General features: G+C 38.9%; 1 protein-coding gene across 6 annotated transcripts in view; it reads right to left on the reverse strand.

The window, feature by feature from the left end:
- The window catches only part of LOC124167546 (ETS-like protein pointed), a 592,213-nt gene that overhangs the window by 108,252 nt on the left and 460,583 nt on the right, over nt 1-23,378 (reverse strand). For all 6 annotated transcript variants that reach the window (XM_046545502.1, XM_046545499.1, XM_046545501.1 and 3 more), the window contains one exon: nt 15,871-15,987. In XM_046545502.1, the coding sequence (XP_046401458.1) occupies nt 15,871-15,987 (117 nt within the window). The remainder of the gene's footprint in view (nt 1-15,870; nt 15,988-23,378) is intronic.

The following is a 23,378-nucleotide window of genomic DNA, read 5'->3' on the forward strand; positions in this document are numbered from 1 at the left end:
GCTAAATCTATCTTTGCCTTTAAAGAGGATATCTGTCTTTGGATTTATAAGAAAACCCCGTGGACGAAGGAAGGGTGGAACAATAAGCCTCTGACGCACTCGGACCGCTTTGGAATTCTAATGCGAACGCAAGCAAATCTTCCTCCAAATACACGCGACCTTCGACTGAGCGTTACGTCGGTAGAGGAGAGTCATCAATCGAAAAATATATTCCGAAGCAGGACGCAAAAATCTGAGCCAGTATGAATATACGACGTTCTGTTCGTGGATGCTAATGTATGGATGCGTGACAGTCGTCTGTCTCGAAAGCAACGCAAACGGATGCCAAGTCCGTATACTATATGAAGGGGTGATAATCAAAGAGGTACAAGTGATTTTTTTTTCTCAACACATGTAGGTAAAGTTAACTTTTAGACGAAATACACAAAATTAGTTTCCAAGGGATACAAGTGAGTCTCCGTTCTGTGCTGACATCGAGAGGAAAATTGAATACACATCAAAATATATAATATATCGTTTGTTTTCTATACCTAATTTCTGTACCTAACTCTGTATAGAAAAAAGAAATCACTTGTACCCCTTGGCTTCCAACCCACTCATATATAATTGGCGATGGTCACTAATCCCGCGTCTAAATAAACGTTTGATGAAATATATGGCATATCTACCAAGCAGTGGCGTTTGCAGGAATTTCGTTCGGAAGGGTTGCAAAACCAGGGGGGGAAATTTTTTAAAAACAGCGTACTAAGTAGATGGTTTTAAACTAATTTTAACAATTTTCATGCTCGCAAAAACTTCATTTAAAAAATAAATATTCACTAAATTCATGATTTTTCAATATTTTTTTTCTTTTATGAAGGAAAATAAGTACGTTTTTATACTTGGGGGGGGGGGTTCGGACCCCCCTTTGCTACGCCACTGATACCAAGAGTTCGTTTGAGCAGGTTGAACTGCATATCGAAAGCCCGATCCATGGGGACTGCCTAGTATTTGTAGTAATCGTGGCTAGTATGTGTAGTAATGGAGACTACTTTGACGGGGGACCAGTCCATGACGTTGAAGCTTGAGTTTTTCGGGATTATTTTCAATCGGTTTTTAATGAAAAATTTATTTATTTATTCCAGTACCAGCGAAAGCATTGGCCTTCGACATTAGGGTTTTTAACTCAACAATCAAACGTTATGTACCACCAATCATTATTTAATTATTCACATACCACCGAATACAGCACATATTGGCCATTTTACATCGGAATGCTTAACTAATTTAACAATTACACGAGTAAGAAAAACAATGCCCTTAATAGGGGCAGCCTATCCAGGCGGGACTCGAATCCGCGACTTCTTGTTTGGAAGGCGAGGAATTCATCCCGCAACACATTCAGAGGCCAACTTGAGAATACTCTTTTGTAACATTCTTGGTCCGATCCTGCACTAACGTCCACCATGCATTCCGCCATGACAGAAACTCTTACGCTCTCCAATCAAGAATCCCCAAACTAAAAGGGCGGAGACTCTTCAAGTTTTTCGGGCGGGCCAACGGCTAAGAAGGTCGCCCTCCAAAAGGACAGTCGAAGAGGAGGAGATGGTGAAAGAAAAGGAATAAAAAGTTTTGAAAAGAACAAGAGGAGGGCGTATTGAAAAAGACAAGGGATGATGAAGCAACTCACGGGCCCAAGGTGCCGTAACAAACCAAATCGAGATTGCGAAACCTCTCTATTCCGCCCTCCTCACGTAAAAGACCGCTTCAGAAAATCTCGAACACCAAACGTGGAATATTGAATCGACCAAAAATCTCCAAAAATGACGGTAAAATGATAAAAACATATGCGTTTGTACCGAATCCTCAGTCAAAATTTTATAAGCAGTATAAACTAAGTTCATTGCAGAAGAAGGGTAGAATGAAGGTAGAAAAGTGTGCAGTAGAAGGTGGGAGGAACTAGATAAAATGTTCTGGGCGAGATGAATAATAATATATTGTAATATGTGAGTACGTTAATATTTGAGAAGCGTAGAAAGTTCTCACATAAAAAGGTGGAATATTAAAAATCTAATTATTATTCAGAAATCAATATAATGTCCCGTCATGGCACGAGCCATTTGTTTCTTAAATATAAATATTTTACCAACATAAATCATTATTAGCCCGTTTCCATTTCAAGCTGTCTATTTCCAATACAAAAATTAATTTGACGATGGATGCATTTTCATGCTTGCCGATTGATGTAGAATATTACATTTAAATGGTTATATATTCTAAATTAAGCCTTATGCAAGAATTCATATTTTTATTATCTTCTTTATGTAAATGCCGAAATTTTGAAACCAAACATTGTTTTCCGAAGAATTTTATACAAAAACTTTTTTATCCACCTTAAATACGGCTGACGGTACATCAATAACAATGAATTTACCCAAAAATAATTATTAATTTGGCCTAAATAACATCAGTAAATCAGTATACACCGCACTTTTAAGAAGAAAAAGGAAAGAAACTATGATAGGCAGAGCCGTAGAGAGGAACAGAAGCAACTTGCAAAGAAGTACCACAAGGATCCGTTCTTGGCCCAAACCCATTACTATTCTGTATACAATTCCTACGAGCGAGGCAACCTCCGTTCCCTTCGCCCCCTTGAAGCAACCAGTTTGAAAACACGCGCTCCTATACACACACCTTCCCGCAAGCAAGCGCGGCATCTTGCAGGCGGCAACTCTGGAGATTGTCACGGGAGCAATAAGGTGGCGGCGGCTGCGGGCGCGGGGGGCGGGGATGTTGGCGGGAGGTGATGCTATAGAGGAGGCGCGGCTTCCAACGAAGAAGAAGGTGCTTGAAATGCATGAAGGGAAAGTGAAGGGGTGGGAAAAGAAAATGGCGCCGTACGGAAAGGACACGACTGTGCTATGAGGATAAACCAAGCAGCCACGAGTGAAACAAAGAGAACAGCTGGCGAAGAACCAGCATATTATTTAGATGTACTATCGCTCACCTCACTCAAAAATCAATGATTATTCATCCTGTTTCTGGTAACACTGCGTTCAGTAATAGGGTGGTTTCCTATTATTTTTTTATTGCTTTAATCGAAAGACTATTATATTATTACTCCTGGAGTACGTATTTCACGCTTTTAGATTTTTAAATGACAACATCTATTTTTCGCGATTAAATGAAAAGTGAAAATTTTCAAGCGCGCGAAAACGCGACGCTTAAGTATGAATGCCGGGAAATATCTCCGTACGTCGTATTTCTGGTTCCCCCTCCCGCCCGGTGAGGTGACCTTGAGGCGAGGCTTAGCGCTGATACGTCGCAGGATGCTAGCGGATAGCTGAGTACCTTGCTGAATGGTAGCGCTTGGCTTAAAAAAGGTTTATTAATACCTTATCAAACGAAGAAAACTTTCCGAACTTAGCCAGTTTTAATAGGTGATTATTAAGACATGTTTCCCTGAGCTCTGTGCCTCATGCATGCATTGGTAACCTCAGACGATGTATAACTCCTATCCTCTCGTGTAGAAACTAGGTCCCTGTGACGTCATGCGGAGTGGAATCGCATGGGCGCCAATCTGGCCTTTTTCAAATGAGGATAAAATTTGACCCTTGCCATTCGTCTAAACCGGTATTTCAAAAACCAAATAATTATTGTATTATGAATACACTAATGGTGGGTAACGAATCGCAATCAATGCCTTTCGTTTTCTTTGATGAAGGAAACTACCCTATTGTTAAGCATATATAAAAAAAGCGTTGTTAATACCATCACTTACTGATTAAATCAACCCGAAGATTAGTTAGTGTACGTTACGCTATAGCTCTCTCCAGACTAAGCCTTAGACGAGCGAAGTTCACACTGTCAGCTAAGGAGAGGCTGCAGGTCCCTTCCCAAGTTAATCTCGCTTAGTGAGAATATTCATGTAGAGGTGTCTAAAGAATTCCATCGGTTGAACCCGGGACCATTCCGTCAGTATCCCAATGCTTTATCCAATTGGCAACCGCATTCCCTGAATAATAGTCGGATTATTAAAAATTGCAAATTGGATTTTTCTCCCATAGTGTTCATGCATGTACATTAGGCAAAATTACAAAATTGAAAAATAAGTGTAACTCATAATAGGAAATTTTTACTTTACTTCGAAAAATTACTTGTCAAATTAATACTCAACAGGGTAGTAGTTATTCACGTAACAGAAATAATCAACGTTAAAATGGTAACCGAGAGGACAAAATTATTTTCTTATTCTCAGCCTCAAATAAAGCATGATTTAGATGAAATTCACTAACTCTTGGTTAACTATGTGGTATTCCATTATTTCCTGGATGTAGACAGTTACTTATACCACTTATTTTATAAGAGCGCGACCCGGGTAAGATAGTACCCTTATAAATGAATACCTCTACCCATCCTTTTCACCTATCCTGGCGTCGGTTTTAAAATTCATCAAGTAACTAGGTAACAACAAGATTAACAACAAGATAAACAAATTATAATTAGCGCCTGATGATGATGATTACTCATTGAAACCCGGGTCGCGCTCTTATAAAATAAGTGGTATAAGTAACTGTCTACATCCAGGAAATGATTTAGATGCACTAACGCTCACCTAACACACAAACCGTTGATCAAGCATTAATTATCCCGTTTCTGGCTACATTACGTTCAGAAATTGTCAAGTATACAATAAAGAAACTTTTATATTATCACTCACTGATTGATTTAACTTCCTTATATTTATCTATACGTTCATCTCTCCCCTTTCTCTTTTCGCACCCAAAACTCCATCCAAAATTCAAATTCAGCGCTAGATATTGATGAAGAAATCGATTTCGATTAAAATTGAAAATAGTTTTTAATGAGTCAAAGATTGGGGAAATCAATATCTAACTGTAATATTCGCGTTTCGATCCAAACTAGATTTTTCCAAAAAGGTATTGACGAATTCGTTTGACATACGCAGCGTCATTATTGGCCTAGGATAACGTCGTCCGTCCCATGAAAGTCGTCCGTCCGTCTGTGAAAGACTTCTTAAGGCCTGTTTACACGATACATTAACACGTAAGAGTTAATGTCTGTTTGCATGAATGATTTTTGTGGACCGGAACGGAACATGTACGAATGCATGAACCTAATTAGAACAGGTTCTATTTTCTGTGCATGCATTCGCACAAGCTGGGTGGTTACATGGTGCATTTTGGCGTTGATTCTCGCGTTCATACATTTAGACATTAACCCGTACGTGTTAACGTATCGTGTAACCAGGCCTTTAGGCCGGTAAAATTGGAAAGGCAATCATCGATCGTAACGAAAGCATCTCAATCAGTTGATCTTTCTTAACTTTAGTGAAGTCAAATATTTCCAAGCGGTGCCTCAAAAATTTAATCTACGTGCCTTTGCAAATTTTGTTCCAAAAAATTCAATTAAATATTCTAAGTAGATTTGTTCTAACACTCCAGTGTGTGTTTTGAATTATATTAACCATTTTTTGTACAAAACGTATTTTTTACAAAAAAGGACCGTCGATTTTTTTTCCCATTGATCGATCTTTTGGCTCATATTTCGATTTAAAAAAAATGGATCTTTTAATTACGATTAAAAATAGATTGCTCGAAAAATCGATTTCGACTGGTATTTTTCCATCATAACGCTGAGAGCCGAAAGCAAGACGAACTTGAAACCGAACGTACTTCTTCGACGACTGGAAAAAAAGATGGTAGCCGTCAAAAACCTCTACAGTCATTTGTACAAGGACACATAAAGTCTTCTTCTGGGCAGGCAACACGCGGAGTTATTCGAGCATAGAAAGCGTTCATTCCGCCTTTCTCAGAACGACTAGGCCTCAAGGTCTCGATATCCCGCGAAGTCAGAGAGAAAAAACTGATGCCGCCCGAGCTGGATGAATTGGGGAACATTGGGGGACGCAAATTTTCAGACATTTCCGTCGACAGTTATTCCAAATGAAAGAATTGATGCCAGCAAAGAAATATGAGAAATGAGTTGATAACCTAGTCTGAAATAAACTATAAATTGAAATTAAGATCAAACCTGCAGCTAGCATACACTAAATTTTGCAAACCGTGTCGCGTAGAAAATCTCTAATGCTCTTGAAAGGCCATTAGAAATTATGAATTTTTAAATAAAACAATCGATTTTCGATCCATTTGAACATGATATTAGAACTCAGGCCAGATCAGATAATTTAAGAGAGAAGTTTTTTTCCGAAAGGATAAATATGGGAATTCGTTTTTCCCCCGGGCCGTAAAGGACTTTAATAAATGCTAGTCGTAATTTCGTTAGAGCATTTCCTTTTTATGCGTCAATGGCTGGTGTCCTAACACTCCCTGCCACACGCCATTTAGACGGCTTGCGAGGTAATATGTAGATGTAGAAACTAGAGAATGCGGAACAGAGTAATTATTTGAGAGGCGCATATGAGGAAAACGGATACATTAGTGAGGATATCAGGAAGAAGGAATAGGAGAATTGGAAAGAGCTAATAAGAGATCATTCTATTTGGGTGTCACGGAAAGACTGGTGAAGAGTCTGATTTGAATCATCTTCATTGGACAACAAAACAATCCTAATATTGACGCAGCTCTCCATTCCTCTCTCCTATCCGCTTGCCTTCGACGTATTTCTTCTCTTTCACATCCTTTGTAACTAATCCTAAGTAACTCATTCGGGGCCGTCCCTTGCCCTTCTTCCCTTTCACTTGTCCTTCTACGATTTTTTAATCAGGCCACCACGTCTCATAATGTGGCCAAATAAGTTGTCCCGTCTTCTGCTTAACGCTTTAAGAAGACTTCTCTTTTCTCCCACTCTTCTTATGTTAGCACTTCCTCGTTACTTACACGGTCGATTCATTTTATCTTCATCATTCTTCGGTACCACCACATTTCGAATGCTTCCACTCTTGACTTCTCTGCTGCTGTCAACGTGAAAGCCTCGCTTCCATAAAGAAACATACTCCATCGGATGAACTGCTTACTTATTTCTTTGAATAATATCGCATAATGCAGCGATAACGTGGTATCAGAAGAAGGAGGGCGAGAAAATGCGGGAGAAAATAATTTTGTCCAACCTTAAATAAATAATTAAGGATGGACGAAAATATGGGATTATAAATGTCTCAAGCAGACATTTTGAGCACGACATTTTTTCAATTAAACGAGAGCTTTGAGCAAGTATCAACAATGTTTTACGCAATCACACTCATTTTGAGATTTTTTATTTCTGGAAATTATAATCACACATTTTCGTCCATCCTTAATTACTTAATGTCCTTAAAAATCCAGAGTATTAAATATAATGTGAAAAAGGCCGGAAACCCAAGAAAAACCTTTTTCATGGTAACTGCAATATGTATCCATAAAATTTTTGCGATGACATAGCTCTGTAACTAAGGAGTTGCGAACCCATGTTTACGGACAAAAAATGCTTAAAATTGTCTCCCATACCACCTCCTGAAGTATTGCAGATTCCTCCTCAAACACACTTGTATTAATGAAAGCGAATACGCTTCATTGTAAATTGAGGAGGTAAACTCAAAGCGGGAGGGTAGAATAACCTGGGTGATTGGCAAAAAATGCTCCACGCAAACCTGTCTTAACCAGTAGTATATCTTTAATAAACTCGCGACACTAGGTAAGGAGTGGGCTATCGTCCTTTCGACCGAGGATAGCAATAGTTTCCCGTGTGAAATGCTAGCGACGACTTTCGCATGTAAACTCAGGAGTCCTCGAAGATTAACCTAAAGCCGGAGCAACCATATAATTTGACCCAAGTTCAGTTTTTGAATTCGATCACAAGCTCCCACGGCAGCTCTTCGCCTTTTTTTTTTGCTGTCACCTGAAGGAAGAGAGAAGTGGGCTTCTCTGCCGCTTATTATGAATCTATTTCCATCGGACCCCCTTTGATGATCGGCTCCCACGTCCGGGACCTAAACGGGCCAAACTAAACTAGACGCGGATGAGTGAGGAGGCCACCTCGCAGAAAAACTAGATAATGGGACACATGTAAGTTTATTATTTCAATCGCTCCTCCCAACGCCTATTCGCCATTCCCCCCTTCCTCGGTTATGTCGAGGAACCCAAACGGCAAAGCGCGATGGACGAGAAACATGTGGCTCAGCTGTGGCAGAGTTACGATCGAGGAGAGCAGGCTGTCGAAGCCCCGAAAAACCGGGAGATATGCGCGCTACGTTTACCTATCCCCAAATGGCCAAGCCGTACCTACAATTTAATTCCAGGTACGACAGTGATAACCACTTTCTCTAAAGAGGTTTCTTTGAAGAAAACGAAGTATGCACGAAAAAAAATTTCTCCATATGCAACAAAAATTATTTATTATTGGCACTGAAATTACTGATGATTATTGTCGTATCAACGCAATAATTAATTAAAATAAACTAACATTTTATAAAGATCATTATCAATACAACGAGCATAGTTGGAATTATAGTACCAATCATTCTATTTTCCCAAAATGTTTATTGAAAATGTTTCATGAAAAGTTTTAGTTAAAAAAACGAACAAAATTTTAAAAAACCTGATGTAATGGCAGACTCAGCCATTGAAACGTTGGGAGAATTAACCTAATACCACACCCGGTGGGAATCCCGAGAAATTTTTCATCAACAGTGCATAGAATTTAGGAGAAGGAAGGACTCAGAGGATGACGTAAGTGAAGGTTAAGTATTTCCCCTAGTTAGGGATAGGATGAGAAGAGGGGTTTTAGCGGTCTGTACCCGCGGCTGCAGCAGCAGGAGAAATTGCTGGCCGCCTGCAAAAGGGGGAGTTATCGGTGGGAGTGGCCTCCGAGAGGGGGACAGGCAGAGTTGAGGAGCGTTATACGAGGAGTGGTTATGGTTTCGTGTGTGCCATATGGCCCACAGCCTACCAAACTAGATCACAAACACGCTTTGGACGCAGCGGTTCCCCAAACCCCTTGGAAAATTCCCCAGTCCTTTTAGCTACGGAGGGCCACCCGCTCCGAGGGGGGGAGCGACTGCAACGCCACACCAATGAACGCCTCACGACCAGCAAAGGAACTAACAAATTTCGCCATAAAATGACCGAGTATAAAATTATAGGGTTTAGGGTACATGATTTCCACGATCCAAATAAGCCATTTTTACCATACTCAAAGAGAAAATAACCTTATAATTATAATTTTTAAGCGTCATGATTTTATGATTATAATTTTATAAGTTAATACAGGAATAACTGCGGTTACTTCAGCTATTTACTTGAATTACACGTTTCAGTACCAGCCAAGTAACTAAAAAGGTTGACATTCCGTGAAAACTAAATATAAAATTATTGGTTTTGATAGAAATGATTTTGACAAATCGAAATTGGGTGAAAAAACCTACTTAGAACTTACCTATAAAAAAATACCAAAATTTTACTTATAAAATGACAATAAGCACCGAGGCAACATTTGTGCCATTTTTGGAAAATCTTCTGCATTTATTAATCGATGTTTACTTCAGTATACTATACAAACCCTCAATACTCTACAAAATGTATTGAAATCAGTCGCGAGATGTAATTATGAATTGAAAATTTTCAGCAACTTTAATTAATACGTTAGAGTCCAACGAGATTATTACTTAAGTATTATACCGATTAAGGTAGGTTTTCGTGGAGCTTCAAGAGCCAGAAAAATCCTAAAAGGCAAATCCGTACTTATGGCTTTAATTTTGTAAAAGTATACGGAATACTGAGCCACTGGTGGCTTCATGATGGTGACAAGAGAAAAGACCACCTTTTAGATCCGCTGTCATATTTCTTTCATGGTTATACCTAAAAGCCAGCTAGTCACAAAGCATTTCCCGCCATAAGAATAAACTAGAGCCTGAAGACGGTGGTGAATTCAGACGTGATGGCGGAGATAGTGGAGGGGTGTTGTAGGGTCTTTCGATCGGACTCCTTCCACCTGGCTCTGAACCCGAAGACCCCTTAACTCTATCAGGCTCACCACGACCAGTCCCTGTCCCCTCACCCCCTTAATACAACCCCTTCCCAAACCTAGATCCTATTCCTTAAAGACGCTGTGCAGCCGCTAAGAGGAGAGGACGGGGGTAAGCGGTGTTGAAAAGGAAGACAAGGTCTGGAAAGGGGTTGACAGTTGCTGCTACTAAGGCTTCAATTTTTCATTTTTTTGAACTCAAGGCTGGCATCTTCGCGGCACAAGCAGAGGGCTCGGTGAGGTGAAATATAGCATGAGTTTATTATGCTTCGTTCGCGAGGCTACAACCCGTTTTAACAACGTCCCCACAAGCAGTGCCCCTGAATGGAAAATCCTCCCTCGAAATAATTTAAGAATTTTTCTGTACAACGTTCGCGGCTTACGGTCGTGGAGCCACGAAATAGATGTTTTCTGGATTACTAGTCGTATACTGTACTACATGTCCTAAATGAATTTCATATTCTTAATGAATGAGATTGCGCAATAGTATTGTAGATACTAGCTCAAAGCTCTTGTTTATATAAGCTCAAAGATTTGTTTTAGGTAACTATAATCACACATTGTCGTCCAAACTTAATAATTTATTTCCTTAAAAATCCAAAGTATGAAAGAACGAAGTCCAAAAGGCTGGATACCCAATAAATACCGTTTTCATGGTAACTAAGAAGTGCATCCAAACAAATTGTTTACGTTGCCTTAGCTCAGTAACTAAGGGGTAACGACCCAATATTTATGGACAAGAAAATGATTAAAACTGTCTCCCCGACCAACTCCTGAAGTATTGCAGGTTCCTCCTGAAAAACCCTGTATAAACTATATCTTAATGAATGGTGCAGTGCAGTCCCTGGATGGAAATAATTTTCCAAAACTCACTACCCCAACTTCACACGCGGTCTCCAGCTCCGCCATTGATCCATGAAGGTACATCTAAGGTACCCCATGGAAGGAATTCTAGCATCCTTCCTTGAGGCACCCACTTCGCATACCTACCGCACAGAAAGACTGCTTTCTGATGGAAAGTTATTCAGATTTGATGTTCCATCAACGGATTTACTGAGGAGTGGGGAGATCTGGGCGGGTCTTACAACTACGAGGGTAAAAAAGGAGATCCAACTCCTGAAACTCCTCCTCCCGTAGGAGCTTCAAACCCCTTCCCTGACACGCATGCGCCCCTTAAAGGGAACGAGCCAACCGTCGCCAGCACTGCACGAACCCTGGGTGGGGAGACGAGGAAGATTAAGGTGGGATATATTCCACACGGGACAGCAAGGGTATCGAACTTAATAGGCTATCATGGCTATCGCTAAACCAACATGAACATTAATGGGTAATATTGAATGGGAAAGTCTAACCAATTGAAGGGGAAATTTGAGATTAATTCTTTCGCGGAAATTTCGAGTAGAATAATTTTTGCCTGATGTTCAACATATGTTGATAGAGCCTAATTATTATGGTAGAACGATCACTAATATAAGATTAGGAAAATACACTGCAGAAGCGAGACACTTAAAACGTCTTTTGTTTTCGCGAACAATAAGTGACAATAATACCTGCGATAATCAAGGCCCAACATATTTAATATCTTACTATAATTGTCAATACTACCTATATGCCTGGCATATTATAACTGAATCACTTCTGTAACTTTTCGTTTTCTGCTACTAACTAACATTAAGTTATAAAATAATATAGCATTTTCCGTCGGGGTAATTGTAAAACCGTGAGGGTGGAAGGTGAAGAGCCTGCTTTCAAGAATTATGGCACCGAAGATGCAGCTGGTTTATACTGGGGGAAAATTAAATTTAGAATGCATGTTTCTCGGAAATTTCCGGTAGAACACTTCATACCTGATATTCAAGATATCTTGAGAGAGCCCAATTATTATGATAGAAACTATCACATGGATAAGATTAGGGAAAAAGATTGCAGAACCGATAGATTTTATATTTCGTTTTTTCCGCATACAATAATGGACCGTAATACCTGCGATAATTTAGCTTAAGGATAGCGTGACTCGACAAGGTAAAATATTATCTTGATGGATCGTTAAAAACTATTTACATTTGTAAATACCAACTATCTGCATGAGTCTTTGGTATGTTATAGCTCGTTCATGAATCACTTACTACACTAACTTTCGCTCTTCTACTACTAATTAGTAGTTTTATTTGCATGGTAGCATGTTCGTGTCATTAGTACTCTCCTAGTTTCTGGTCTCACCGCATGTCGTTGTCTTGGGTGCTTGGCCTGTATCCGGCAAAGCGAGCGCGTTTCTGATGAAGGCTAGGAAGAGTGCTGCATGCATGGTGTGGAACACCCCCTGCCACACACCTGGTGGCGGTTTGCACGGTACCTCGCATATGTAGATGAAAAAGCCTGTACCAACACTTCTACGGGATGATTTATATTCATAGCCATGGTTTTGTCGAGCAGTTAACATCATCAGGTGAGCAATTCAACGTGAAATACCGCCAAATTTTCCGCATCATTTTGCCATGCGTATGGAAAAAAAACATTACACCAGAAAAACTTGTCTTACGTCTGCAATTTTCATATCATTAAACTAAAAAATGCTTTTAGTAAGGAGGAAATCATTGAGATACAGGATTATTCAGGAGTGTTCCACAAAATATTTGTAAAATGAATTCATGAATAAGTAATTCTATTCTACACACCGAACAGACTCCATAAATAGCACACTCCTTAAATATAGTCACGAACGTCGAGAAGGCGAAAATAATTTTGTTTCTGTCCAACCCTCCATTGAGGTCTTAAGAGGATGCACCGCTTGCCAAAACACATTCACCTAAAACATAATTGGTATGCTTTATGAGCTAGGACGAGCGTCCGAAGGACCAACTTAAAACCACATGTAGGTTGATGATTAACGGGGCAGACGCTATTTTTTCTCGGACATTACACGCAGAGTAACTCAAGTTAACTACTCAATCCGTCGGCTGCCGCGTTTAACTTGGGAATTCTTGGCGCCTTGACAAATATCGAAGCCGGTCTCTTCGCAGCCAACCCTAAACTTATTCCTTTCATAAAATCTCGATCTGTTAATCAATCCGATATCGATACAGCCAGCGCTAAAAGTTTTCGATCACCGCTGTATAAAAACAAGCGGACATGAATGAAAAAATCTTTTTTTGCAAATCTTAACTAATTAAAGTTGACGAAGTCACATGTTTCCAGAAAGAATTATGACCCAGCTCACCTTGCACTGAAGAAGCGGATCGAATTAAAAATAAGAATATGTACCACCTTCATGCATGCTAGACAATTTATGAATTTTGAGCATCCAAATTAACAGTATTTTAAAGTCAATTTCTTAACGTTTGCATTCATTAAAAATTCATATTTCACGCGGCAAGAGTAGGTCATTATCAGAGGTTATCTATCAAAGGCTATCTCTAAATTTTAAGAGGGTATCGAAGCAAAAATTAAAACTGGCATTTAAAACAAACGTTGCCTCAGTGATTCAAATTGTGCATCCATAATAATACAATGGACACAATTACCGAACAAATATCGACATTCATATCTATAATAATAAAATTAGTAATTTTACGTCTAATTGCCGACTAAGGCAATCAAATAAATTCCAATATTTTTCCATCGCAACGATAGGTCAACAAGTTCGAGAATTAACCTAATATCAAACAAAAAGAGAAGGTGTCGTTATTCGGAGAACTTATTCAATAAGTTTACTCATTCTAGCAATTTGCCAACTGATTGATCCCAAAAAGTAAACAAGAGACGATTTCCCGAGGAAAAAACAAAACCAATAAGAAAAATAAATGGTACACGCTTCACGGAATAGTCGAAGAAAACGTCTCGTCCCAAGCAACTTCCTTGAAAGTAAACGGGTAGTTCCATGTGGCGTGTATATAACTTACGGTCTTAGCACCCATTCTGGCTGAGGATTTGATCTACAAAATAATTAACTACGGGTAATTGAAGGTGTGCGAAGATTCAAAATTTAATGACCACTCGCCAGAACGTAATACGTACGACATAAACCAATCAACTTAAATTGAACAGCGGCCGTTGTAGTTGGTGCTGAAACTATACTCATTATCTGTTACGGCGGAGTGAAGGGCTCCAGCGAGTGCTCCGATCAATATCTACCCCGCACTTGCTCTTAAATCAATAAAAGATATATTGTTCCTGAAGCGAAAGAAAAGATTGGCGCGTGAGAATTATTAGTATGTTATTCAATTATTTTCTTGCCCGACTGCTTTATTATGCCACAGTGACATACGATATAAAGAACAACTTCCGTGCGAGGTGAGAATGGTTTGCAAACCCAATGAAGGACGCAGAAAACGGTGGGAAACGCTGGAGGCGAGCCATTTAGCATACAAGATGTTGTCACAGTGCGCTAAAGCTCTTGAAAAATCTGAACTTCCCCGAAGGTGGCGAGGTGGAGAAATAGTCATGAAGTGAGAAAAAGTCAAGATTCACAGTACTACCTTCCGAGGTAGATTGAAATAAAAGATAGTTGCACTTTTCCACAATTATTCAATGCGTACGATGCGTTTCGGCTCACATAGCCATCGTCTGGTACAAGAACTTGTACCACAAGATCTTGTACTTAGTATCTTATGCAAGTGATCACTTCAGCCTTGTTTTGTCGTGAAGATTTCTTTTCTGCGTTGAAAAGGGCCTCTTCGTGGCCGAAATAGCGCTATTCGCATCTCACTTTCCTATTATACATTTTGACCCGCACTTCTTGAGCATTTTTCCCGGTAGTTTTAGCCTGTGTCTTTTGGTGTCTTCGTGTGATTATATGTGAGTGAGTGAGTGCCAAAGCTGGCCGGTTGAGAGGCTGTGTATGGTCTCTGCAGTCCTTTTCCATCTTCGCAAACCATTGCAGCATACCCGGGTAGGAGTAAAACTGTAAGTGTACGCTTCTCACTTTCTTATTATACATCTTGACCCACTCTTCTTGATATTATTAAAATGAGACATTGCAATATTTCCACTGAGTTTTATCATCACACAACGCGTTTCGTCGTTACAAACAACATTATCAAGTGTGACAAGAGTGTAATAATAAAACTCAGTGGAAATATTGCAATGTCTTATTTTAATAATATTAAGAACTTCCACCATATCGTCTAACCCATACATGCCCAACATCATACATGACACTCTTCTTGAGCTTATTCTACCGGCAGTTTCATCTTGGTGTGTGTGTGTTTGAGTGCAAAGGCTTACAGGTTGAGAGGCAGTATTTGGTCCCTGCAGTCCTTTTCTATTTCGCAAACCGTTACAGCAAAGTCTCGGTCAGTGTAAAACGGATATTTTTTACGTGTTACGACTTCTGGAGCATCTTACTTAATTTAGTTTTAAGGTTTTCGCAGCGATTAGATGCACTATTATAATTCATTTTCGGGAATACGTCTGCGTGCTATTAATATTTAACTCAACGTTTCGTTCCACTTACTGGCAACGTCGTCAGGAGAAAAACTTTTTTTTCTGACGACGTTCCCAGTAAGTGGAACGAAACGTTGAGTTAAATATTAATAGCACGCAGACGTATTCCCGAAAATGAATTATAATAGTGCATCTTACTTAATGTTTACCTGTCAAGGCCGTAGAGCTAATTACCGCATATTCAGTGATTATTAGGTAAATTAAAATTAGATAAAGAAAACAAGCAACATCAAATAGATATTTAGTAGTGCATTTGATTCTCCATTCGGATGTCAGCAGAGAGAAAGACTCGCTCGTATCCCTTGGGCGATATGTTTTTTTTTACATTTCATCCATAAATTTCTGTACCTAACTCTGCTTAGAAAAAAAAATCACTGGTGCCTCTTGGCTTCTCACCCCCACATACGTATATTATAAAAATATTGAATACTGTAAGAGGTAATATGGTAAAATTATTGTAGAACTCACCTCTCGGGATGCTAAGGCGAATCCTGTGATGCTCCCAAGATGCAAAAGAAGCCCTCAGGGCTTCTGTCATCTTTTTATTGGTGCCCGGAGTGAGGGGGGGCACCGTTGTAGGTATGTCTGTGGAAGAAATTAGAGAAAAAAGTCATTAATTGAAAATTTTACCAATATAATGATGAAACAGTGACATTCTGGCAAGAAAAATTAACAATGGTAGACAAGACGACACTTTTTCTCGGTTCTAGTCTGGCTTTGATTTCACTTTTCTGCCCTGGTACCAAAGTTAGGAAGATTAGCTTGATTTTGATAGCAAGGGTAGTTTTTCGTTCGAGAAATCAAGTGAAAGATATTTAAGGATATTTATGGTTAAACTCCCAAAGCCCAAAAGGAAAAAAATAAGGGGGAGCAATTAGTTTAGTGCTCATTAACTAAAAATATCGATCGCGAAAAATTATCTATTCCGAATTCAGCTATAAACATTCTCATAATCACAATTCATTGTTTTACTTAGGTCATCATTACTTGGGTTATGTATCAGAAAAGCAATGATTGTAATATTTACCGTTTGGTTAACAATATTACGCCACTAAAATGAATATAAATATTTACCACTCTTTGTCAGCAAACATAATTCAACTTCAGAAAACGAGCGAGAATGTGAGTGATATATCGATTTAATTCCACGTTATGGCACAAACTCATTGCACAACTGATAGCTTAATAAGCAGATGTGGGGATGGGCAAAAATTATGAGTAAAGGGTTAATTACGGTTTAGGCGTAGATTATCTGTGATAATGCGCACCTTGACCTTAGAATTTATGCGCGGGAAAGTGTAGACAGCAGAAAAACACAGCATTTTTCTCGGAGAGAAGAAAGACAGCCATTCTCGAGAAATTTAAAATGCTTTCGATTTTCACCCACGCTCACCGCCTTCCCAGGCGTACCGCAGAACGATTTCCTTCCCCGAAAAAAAATAAAACATTCTCCAATGACAAGGAGAAAAAATAAAATTTCAAGTATTTTTAACGCAAAAATGTGATTCCACTACTTACACTACTAGCTGACACTGTTAGCTAGTCCTTTGAATATTGATGACATCATAATATAGAACTAATTGAACATAAATGGCAAATAAACATGCTACTAAAGCTACGCATTCCATCTTAGCATAGATATGCGGCAGTTATAAAATCTTTCATTAATATTTTTTCGTGCGGTGATCGCAAATGTGCGTACATTCGTAAATTTTTACCACTAATAATTCAGGTATTTTCTTAGTAGATTTTTAGGAATTATCGCTACATATAAAATGAGCATTTTGAGTGTTAATCTAACCAATATTAAACACGTATTCATACGAAGTGTTTGTTTAAGAATCGTCGATTTTGTTCGATAAATCGATCTTCCAGTTGAAATTTCGATATTTGTAGGAAATTCGAAATATTTATTTCGATGAAAAACCGATTATGACTGACCTTTTTCAATCACTAATTATTTCAATTTTTTCGATTAATCAATCTTTCGATTCAAATATAGATTTTTGCTGAAAAGTCGAGCTTTTCATTTCGATTAAAATTCGATTGCTCGAAAAATCGATTTTGACCGACATTTTTTCCACCACTTGTCCCGATGTGAGGCAAGCAATGCTTTGAATAGGGAAGCGGAATCAGTCCAAACCGGATTGGTTGAAGCCTCCGGGCCGCCCAACTGTCACGGAAGAATGCATTTTTGGAGCGCATGCGAAGTGCAAATGACGCGGATGCCGAAGACGGAAAAATCTCACCTATGCGACCTATCTGTCCATGGTATCCGAAGCCAATGAAACAAAACGGCTCTCACGTGATTGAAATGGTACGAAAATGGAGAGAGCAGATGCAAGATTCCCATCGTGAAAAGCAGGAAAGATTGGTTTGATACTAAGTCACCCAAACGACAAAATAATACATGTCTACATAAAGTGTAAATCACCCGATGATCATAATGAGCATGAAAAATCCAATTTATTATAACTATTATTTGAATAAATAAAAGATCGTAACACTTTCCCACAAAATGTATGGAAGTTCAAAATTTTTAAATAAATAAAAAATCGTAGAAATGTGGAAAAGTGCTACCATCTTTTATTTATTTAAATATGTATTACTTCCACCAATTGAAGCCTAAATCTGTTGAACTTATTATTATTATTATTATTACAGCACTCTACAATTTACGGTAAATAGTAATGGAAATACGAGTACAAAATAATATTTTATAGCCTTTTATGTCTTATATATGTCAAAATTGTGAACTGATATCCATTTATAGTCCCTATGATGGGGTATAAATAAAAATTTGCATTTAAAATTCTCCAACACACCGAATCAACCAATGGGACTGCATAGAGGAGGCCCAATTCCATCCAAGAGAAGGTCGATTTATGTTGCCACTTCGGTCGGATTTTAATGTTTAAATATGTCCACGGCGCGGAGACGAGTGCAATTCAATCCACGTTTTCCTTTTATTTTGCAGTATAATGTTTGTCATTGCGATAAATGGCATCGAAACGCAATACATTTGATATACCACATCATTATGCTCATAAATTTCGATTAATACCCCTAATTGTACCTTATTGCCACGCGTACACGGAAACTTTGTCAGTCAGCGACGCGAGTGGCGATTTTTGTAAACTCATTTAAATGCGCGGTGGGTGGTAACACATTCTTCACGGGATCCTCTTTTGAAATATTAGTGGAATCAGCTTTAAAGATGGAGGATGAGAGAATGAAAAAAAACTCAATATGAAGAATCTATTCACAAAACCACCTCAATGGTGTATTAATCTTAGGATTGCAATACTATGAATGAATGAGCGAATCACTTAACCCAATTCCGGAACAAACGTGGACTCGGAAGTAAACAAAAGAAGAATGCCGGGGCGACACGCTTCCTTAACGGCTCTAACCAAAGAGAGGATGGAAGCATTTAAACGGATGGAGGTTCATGGAAAGGAAATGGAAATATAAGGCAAGCGGATGTAGGGAAAGAGGTATGAGGAGAATGATACCAAAAACAGCTACGTCTGTAAGACAGTCAACCTTACGAGGGAAAACGCTTGGCTCCCAAGTCGATAATCGGCGAGAATAGTTGCTATTGATATAAACACTTACAATTTTCCACGATCACAACATTTATTCCGACCTAGGTTTCGATAAGTTTTCTTGGATATTACACAATTACTTATAACACTTCTTTTTTACTTATACCACTTCTTTATTGCTTTTTTTACAGAGCGCAAACGGTAATAGTATTGTTTATACAGCAGTGGTATAAGTAATTGTGTAATATCCAAGAAAACTTACAATGGAATACCACAAAGTTAATCATGATTTAGTGAATTTTGTTGTTGGTTTCGATGTTACTAAATAATCTTCAAGGTGATTAAGTCATGAAGTCACTAACTTGAAGATGGTGTAGTAATTTTTTTAACTATACCGGGACTAGCCACAGTGATAAATTTTATGGGAATCACCCGCAATGCACAAATTGTGCTACCGAGGCGTCTATGTGGTCACAAATATCCACAGGAAGGAATGACGCCTCGGTTCCTTAACTGGCGAAAGCACTCGACACATACAGCGTACACGACGCGTAGTGTATGCTAGTAGAAGTAAATTTTAATATTTTGGTGCATGTTGGTGATGGTCCAGCCCCTGCCAAACAACTCTGTTGGTGGCTACCATGACAACATGCGGATTTAGATGTTGATGAGCGAACACGGACGTCAGAGTAAAATAAGATGGCTAGGTATTTAACCTGGTGTGACTTCGGGAGATCAGAGTTTGAATACCAGTCAAGGCAAATGATTTTCTCCTCTCCGGAATTTTCGCACGTCCTGAGCATTTTCGAGTGACTACGTAAAGGAACGCCATTGGCCAGTCCACCACTATTTCTTTGACAACGAATCCTTAAACTTGACGCTGATAGTCGTTCTTTATACGCCAATTATGAACCTCGAGGAACCTTGATCAGATTAATCATCAATGATTTCTCTAAATTCTTAATTAAAAGAGTAAATTATAAACCGACCATGGACAGAAGGAAAGCATTGAGTGGGTGGGTTACGGACAGTTGCACTTGCAGCGTGGATATGAAGCTATTTCCGAATCGGAAGAAAAAAAATAGCCTTCGAACTAATTGCTTCGACGAATGAAATCATTAAGGATCATCACTCGGGAACATTCCCCAGCGGACCTCTAGCGGAGTTAATTAAATGTTCCACGTCGATAAAACGGTAAAGAAAGGGAACGTTCCCAAAAAACTTCAGAACTTCAGAAAGTAAATCGTAATTTAAGGCCAGAGTTACGTTGGAGAGGAGGAAAGTTATCTGAGTAGCCACACCTCCCGGGTAATGGGGTACACAACCGTTAAATTTATAACCATATTTGCATAAGGCCTGGTTGACAAATTTCCCACCTTCCAAATGAAGTTCATTAACACTTTAGATAAAATACCGCAAGCTTCTAAATAACCCTTACAATTATTAAAATATTCTATCGATTATGGTTGATTTTCATGGAGTATTTAAGAGGTATTCAGGTAGTCTACCCTCCATCCATGGATTTTTGTCTTCAATTCACAATACGGCCTACTCCCTTTCATTTTCTCAAAAAATCCTTTTCAATTTCTTTCTCTCCCTCGTTTACCCAACATTCTAACCTCTAATACCGTTTCCGACATCCCCTCTTAAATAACTCTTAAAACCGTGATCAATGATTCTCCAGGAATCCTGCTGTAGTCTTCAGTTCTGATGTGTCGATTCGTTGAATTTGGCACAAGTTAAAGACATTAGTTTTGACTTTTCTTGTCATTCTTATTGGCAACGACTCTTCCGACCTGAAGACGCCAGTAGGATGGCTGGAAAAAACTGTCGTCGCCTTTTGACAAAACTACCCTGAGGAACGCCCAAAAGCCGTTGCCAATGTTGAGATACGTCGCGGAAACCTCAGATCCAAAAATGAAGGACGAAGAAACAAACATTAGATAAAATTTATTTATTAAAGTATTCTACCGATTTACGTAGGTTTCTGTAAAGTCCTTAAGAAGAATTCTGGCAGCCTCCCTTTCCATCAAGCACTTCCCTCTTCACTTCACAATTAAGCCTTCTCCCTTTCATTCTATCTGAAAACCTATTCTTTTCCTTCGTCTCCCTCGTTTACCTAACATTCTTGCCTCTAACACTGATTTCAACATCCCCTCCCCGCTAAGTACACGCTCCATCCATACTTACTGTCTCCTTCGTATCTCATCTAAAAGCTGCCTTACTTCACCCACCATATACAGCAAATAAAATGTATGTCTTAGCTAAAAGACAGGTTGAAATGCACTGCGAAATATTCTTCTTTCCTTTTCAAAAAAGATGGACAATTAATCGATGACGCACACCAACACCGTCACGGAAGTATAACTGACTGTCTAAACTCAAATAAACAATTGTTGTTCGTGAGAAGACAATTAAGGCGCGCGCCTAACATCTACCTTGAACGCCAATCTCTGCTAATGACAGTATTGCCGTCAAGCATTTCTCCGGGATAGCAATCCAGGTAAGCGGAGACAGCTCTTATCATTAAAGGTGAAGTGATGCTGATGATACATACACGAAGAATGCGTGACAATCAATGTTCAGCTCACTCCGACAGAGGCTAAATCGTTCTCATCTGCTTAACGAGGGACGAGCTCAGATTGTTAGACCAGCGTTTAAAAGCATCATCATCCAACTTGAAGATCATCCCGTCAGTTGATATACGTGCACGCTCACCGAATGATTGACCTTTAGCGCAAGGAAATGATCGTTGCCAAGAGTGAATGCGTTGCTAGTCTTCAATTTGCAGAGTAGGTAAGTTTCCACTTCACTCAATGCACAACATAACCACATATGTGTACCGGAGAACGCCATAAGATAGACGAACGCGTCTTAATAATGACATTATTATCAGAACGATAAAATATTTACACTAACATGAAAAATAACTTGTATCAAGTGAATCGTGAAGGTGTTGTTTGTACTTCAAACAACCTTCTGAATGCTCAATAGTAATGGCTGACGGACATTCGCAGGTCTATTAAATAAAGCGATTAATAGCTACAAAAAATACAATAGAGTTTATAAGAGTTACAGTTCCAGAGTTGAAAATTAAGGGACCCGCCCTTCACACAGTATTTCCCTTGACATGAATCCCAACATAAAACACCAGCCCCTGCCAAACACCTCTGTGTGTAGCTTTGCTAAGTAATATGAAGATGCAGATATAGAAAACACAAGACTTGCATCGGCTAAGAGAGGAGATCTGAGTCCGGTCCGACCGGTCACAGCTTTTCACAAAACTGGCTGGACTCAATTCTTCTATCAAGCATATTTTCCCCGATAGTTAGGACTTAACTGAGAAATACCTATGACATTCGAACCACTTTCAACGTAGGCACACCACCTGCTGCTACCCAATCGATTTCTCCAACTAACCTTTGGCATAAAAGTTATCGCCACTATCACCAATACTGATTAAATGCCCAAAAATATATCAAAACCGAATCATAATGACACGACGTTCAGCCACGACGAACACTAACTGGAGTTTAGTAACTTTTCACCCATTTTTGGGGTCAACACCACTTCTATATCAAAGGAAATGGACTGGAGAAAACCCTAAGGGGAAGTACACACGGCAGATGGGAGCTAGGCAACGTTCTTTTAGACCTGTTTTGGGTTGCTAATAGACGCGTGACGCTATAATGGCGGAAGATAGAGCGAAAATATACATATGATGACCTATTATTGAAAAAGATTAATCAAAATTGGTGAATTCAAAAAATTCATTTCGCGTCTGCCAATATTGTAACCAGGGCTTAAACAAATGATATTCAAATCGCATTAACAAAAACTAGATGTAGATCGATTGATAGGTATATCAAAAATTAATATCACAAAAACGCCCCTAGGAAATAATTCAGCAGATTTCCTTCGAATAAAAAAATGGCAAACCATAAAATTGGGCGTAAAATAGAAGGCACATAGGAAGTTTCTAATCTGATCATGTGAGAAAAAACAAAACCAGATATTAAATATGACCAAGCTTGTATTAACGTAGAATCAGAGAGTCTAATAGTACACTCTCTATTCCAATCACTAATATTTGCCATCCTATCAATTTTTCCGTAATTGAAAAAGAGGCAGGTGAGCGCATGCTTGATTGATTATAGTGAAACACGGATGTCCCTCCTAGAATGTTTGTAAAGACTTCTATGAAAATTGACGAATACAAATACGATAACAAGAATTAGCATTCGCTTTAGGCTACCACAACGAAAGGGATGAGGACATCTGAGGAAGGATATTGATAAAAAATGAAATAGGAGGATACGGTTGGTTGTGGAATAGAATTTATAGGTTATTAACCTTCAAAGCTTGGCAATGAAAAATATAGGCCCTTACAATCATTATTAAATGGATTGCATGAGCAAGTTAATATGA

Source organism: Ischnura elegans, chromosome 11 (assembly GCF_921293095.1).
Source record: "Ischnura elegans chromosome 11, ioIscEleg1.1, whole genome shotgun sequence".
Taxonomy (NCBI): domain Eukaryota; kingdom Metazoa; phylum Arthropoda; class Insecta; order Odonata; family Coenagrionidae; genus Ischnura; species Ischnura elegans.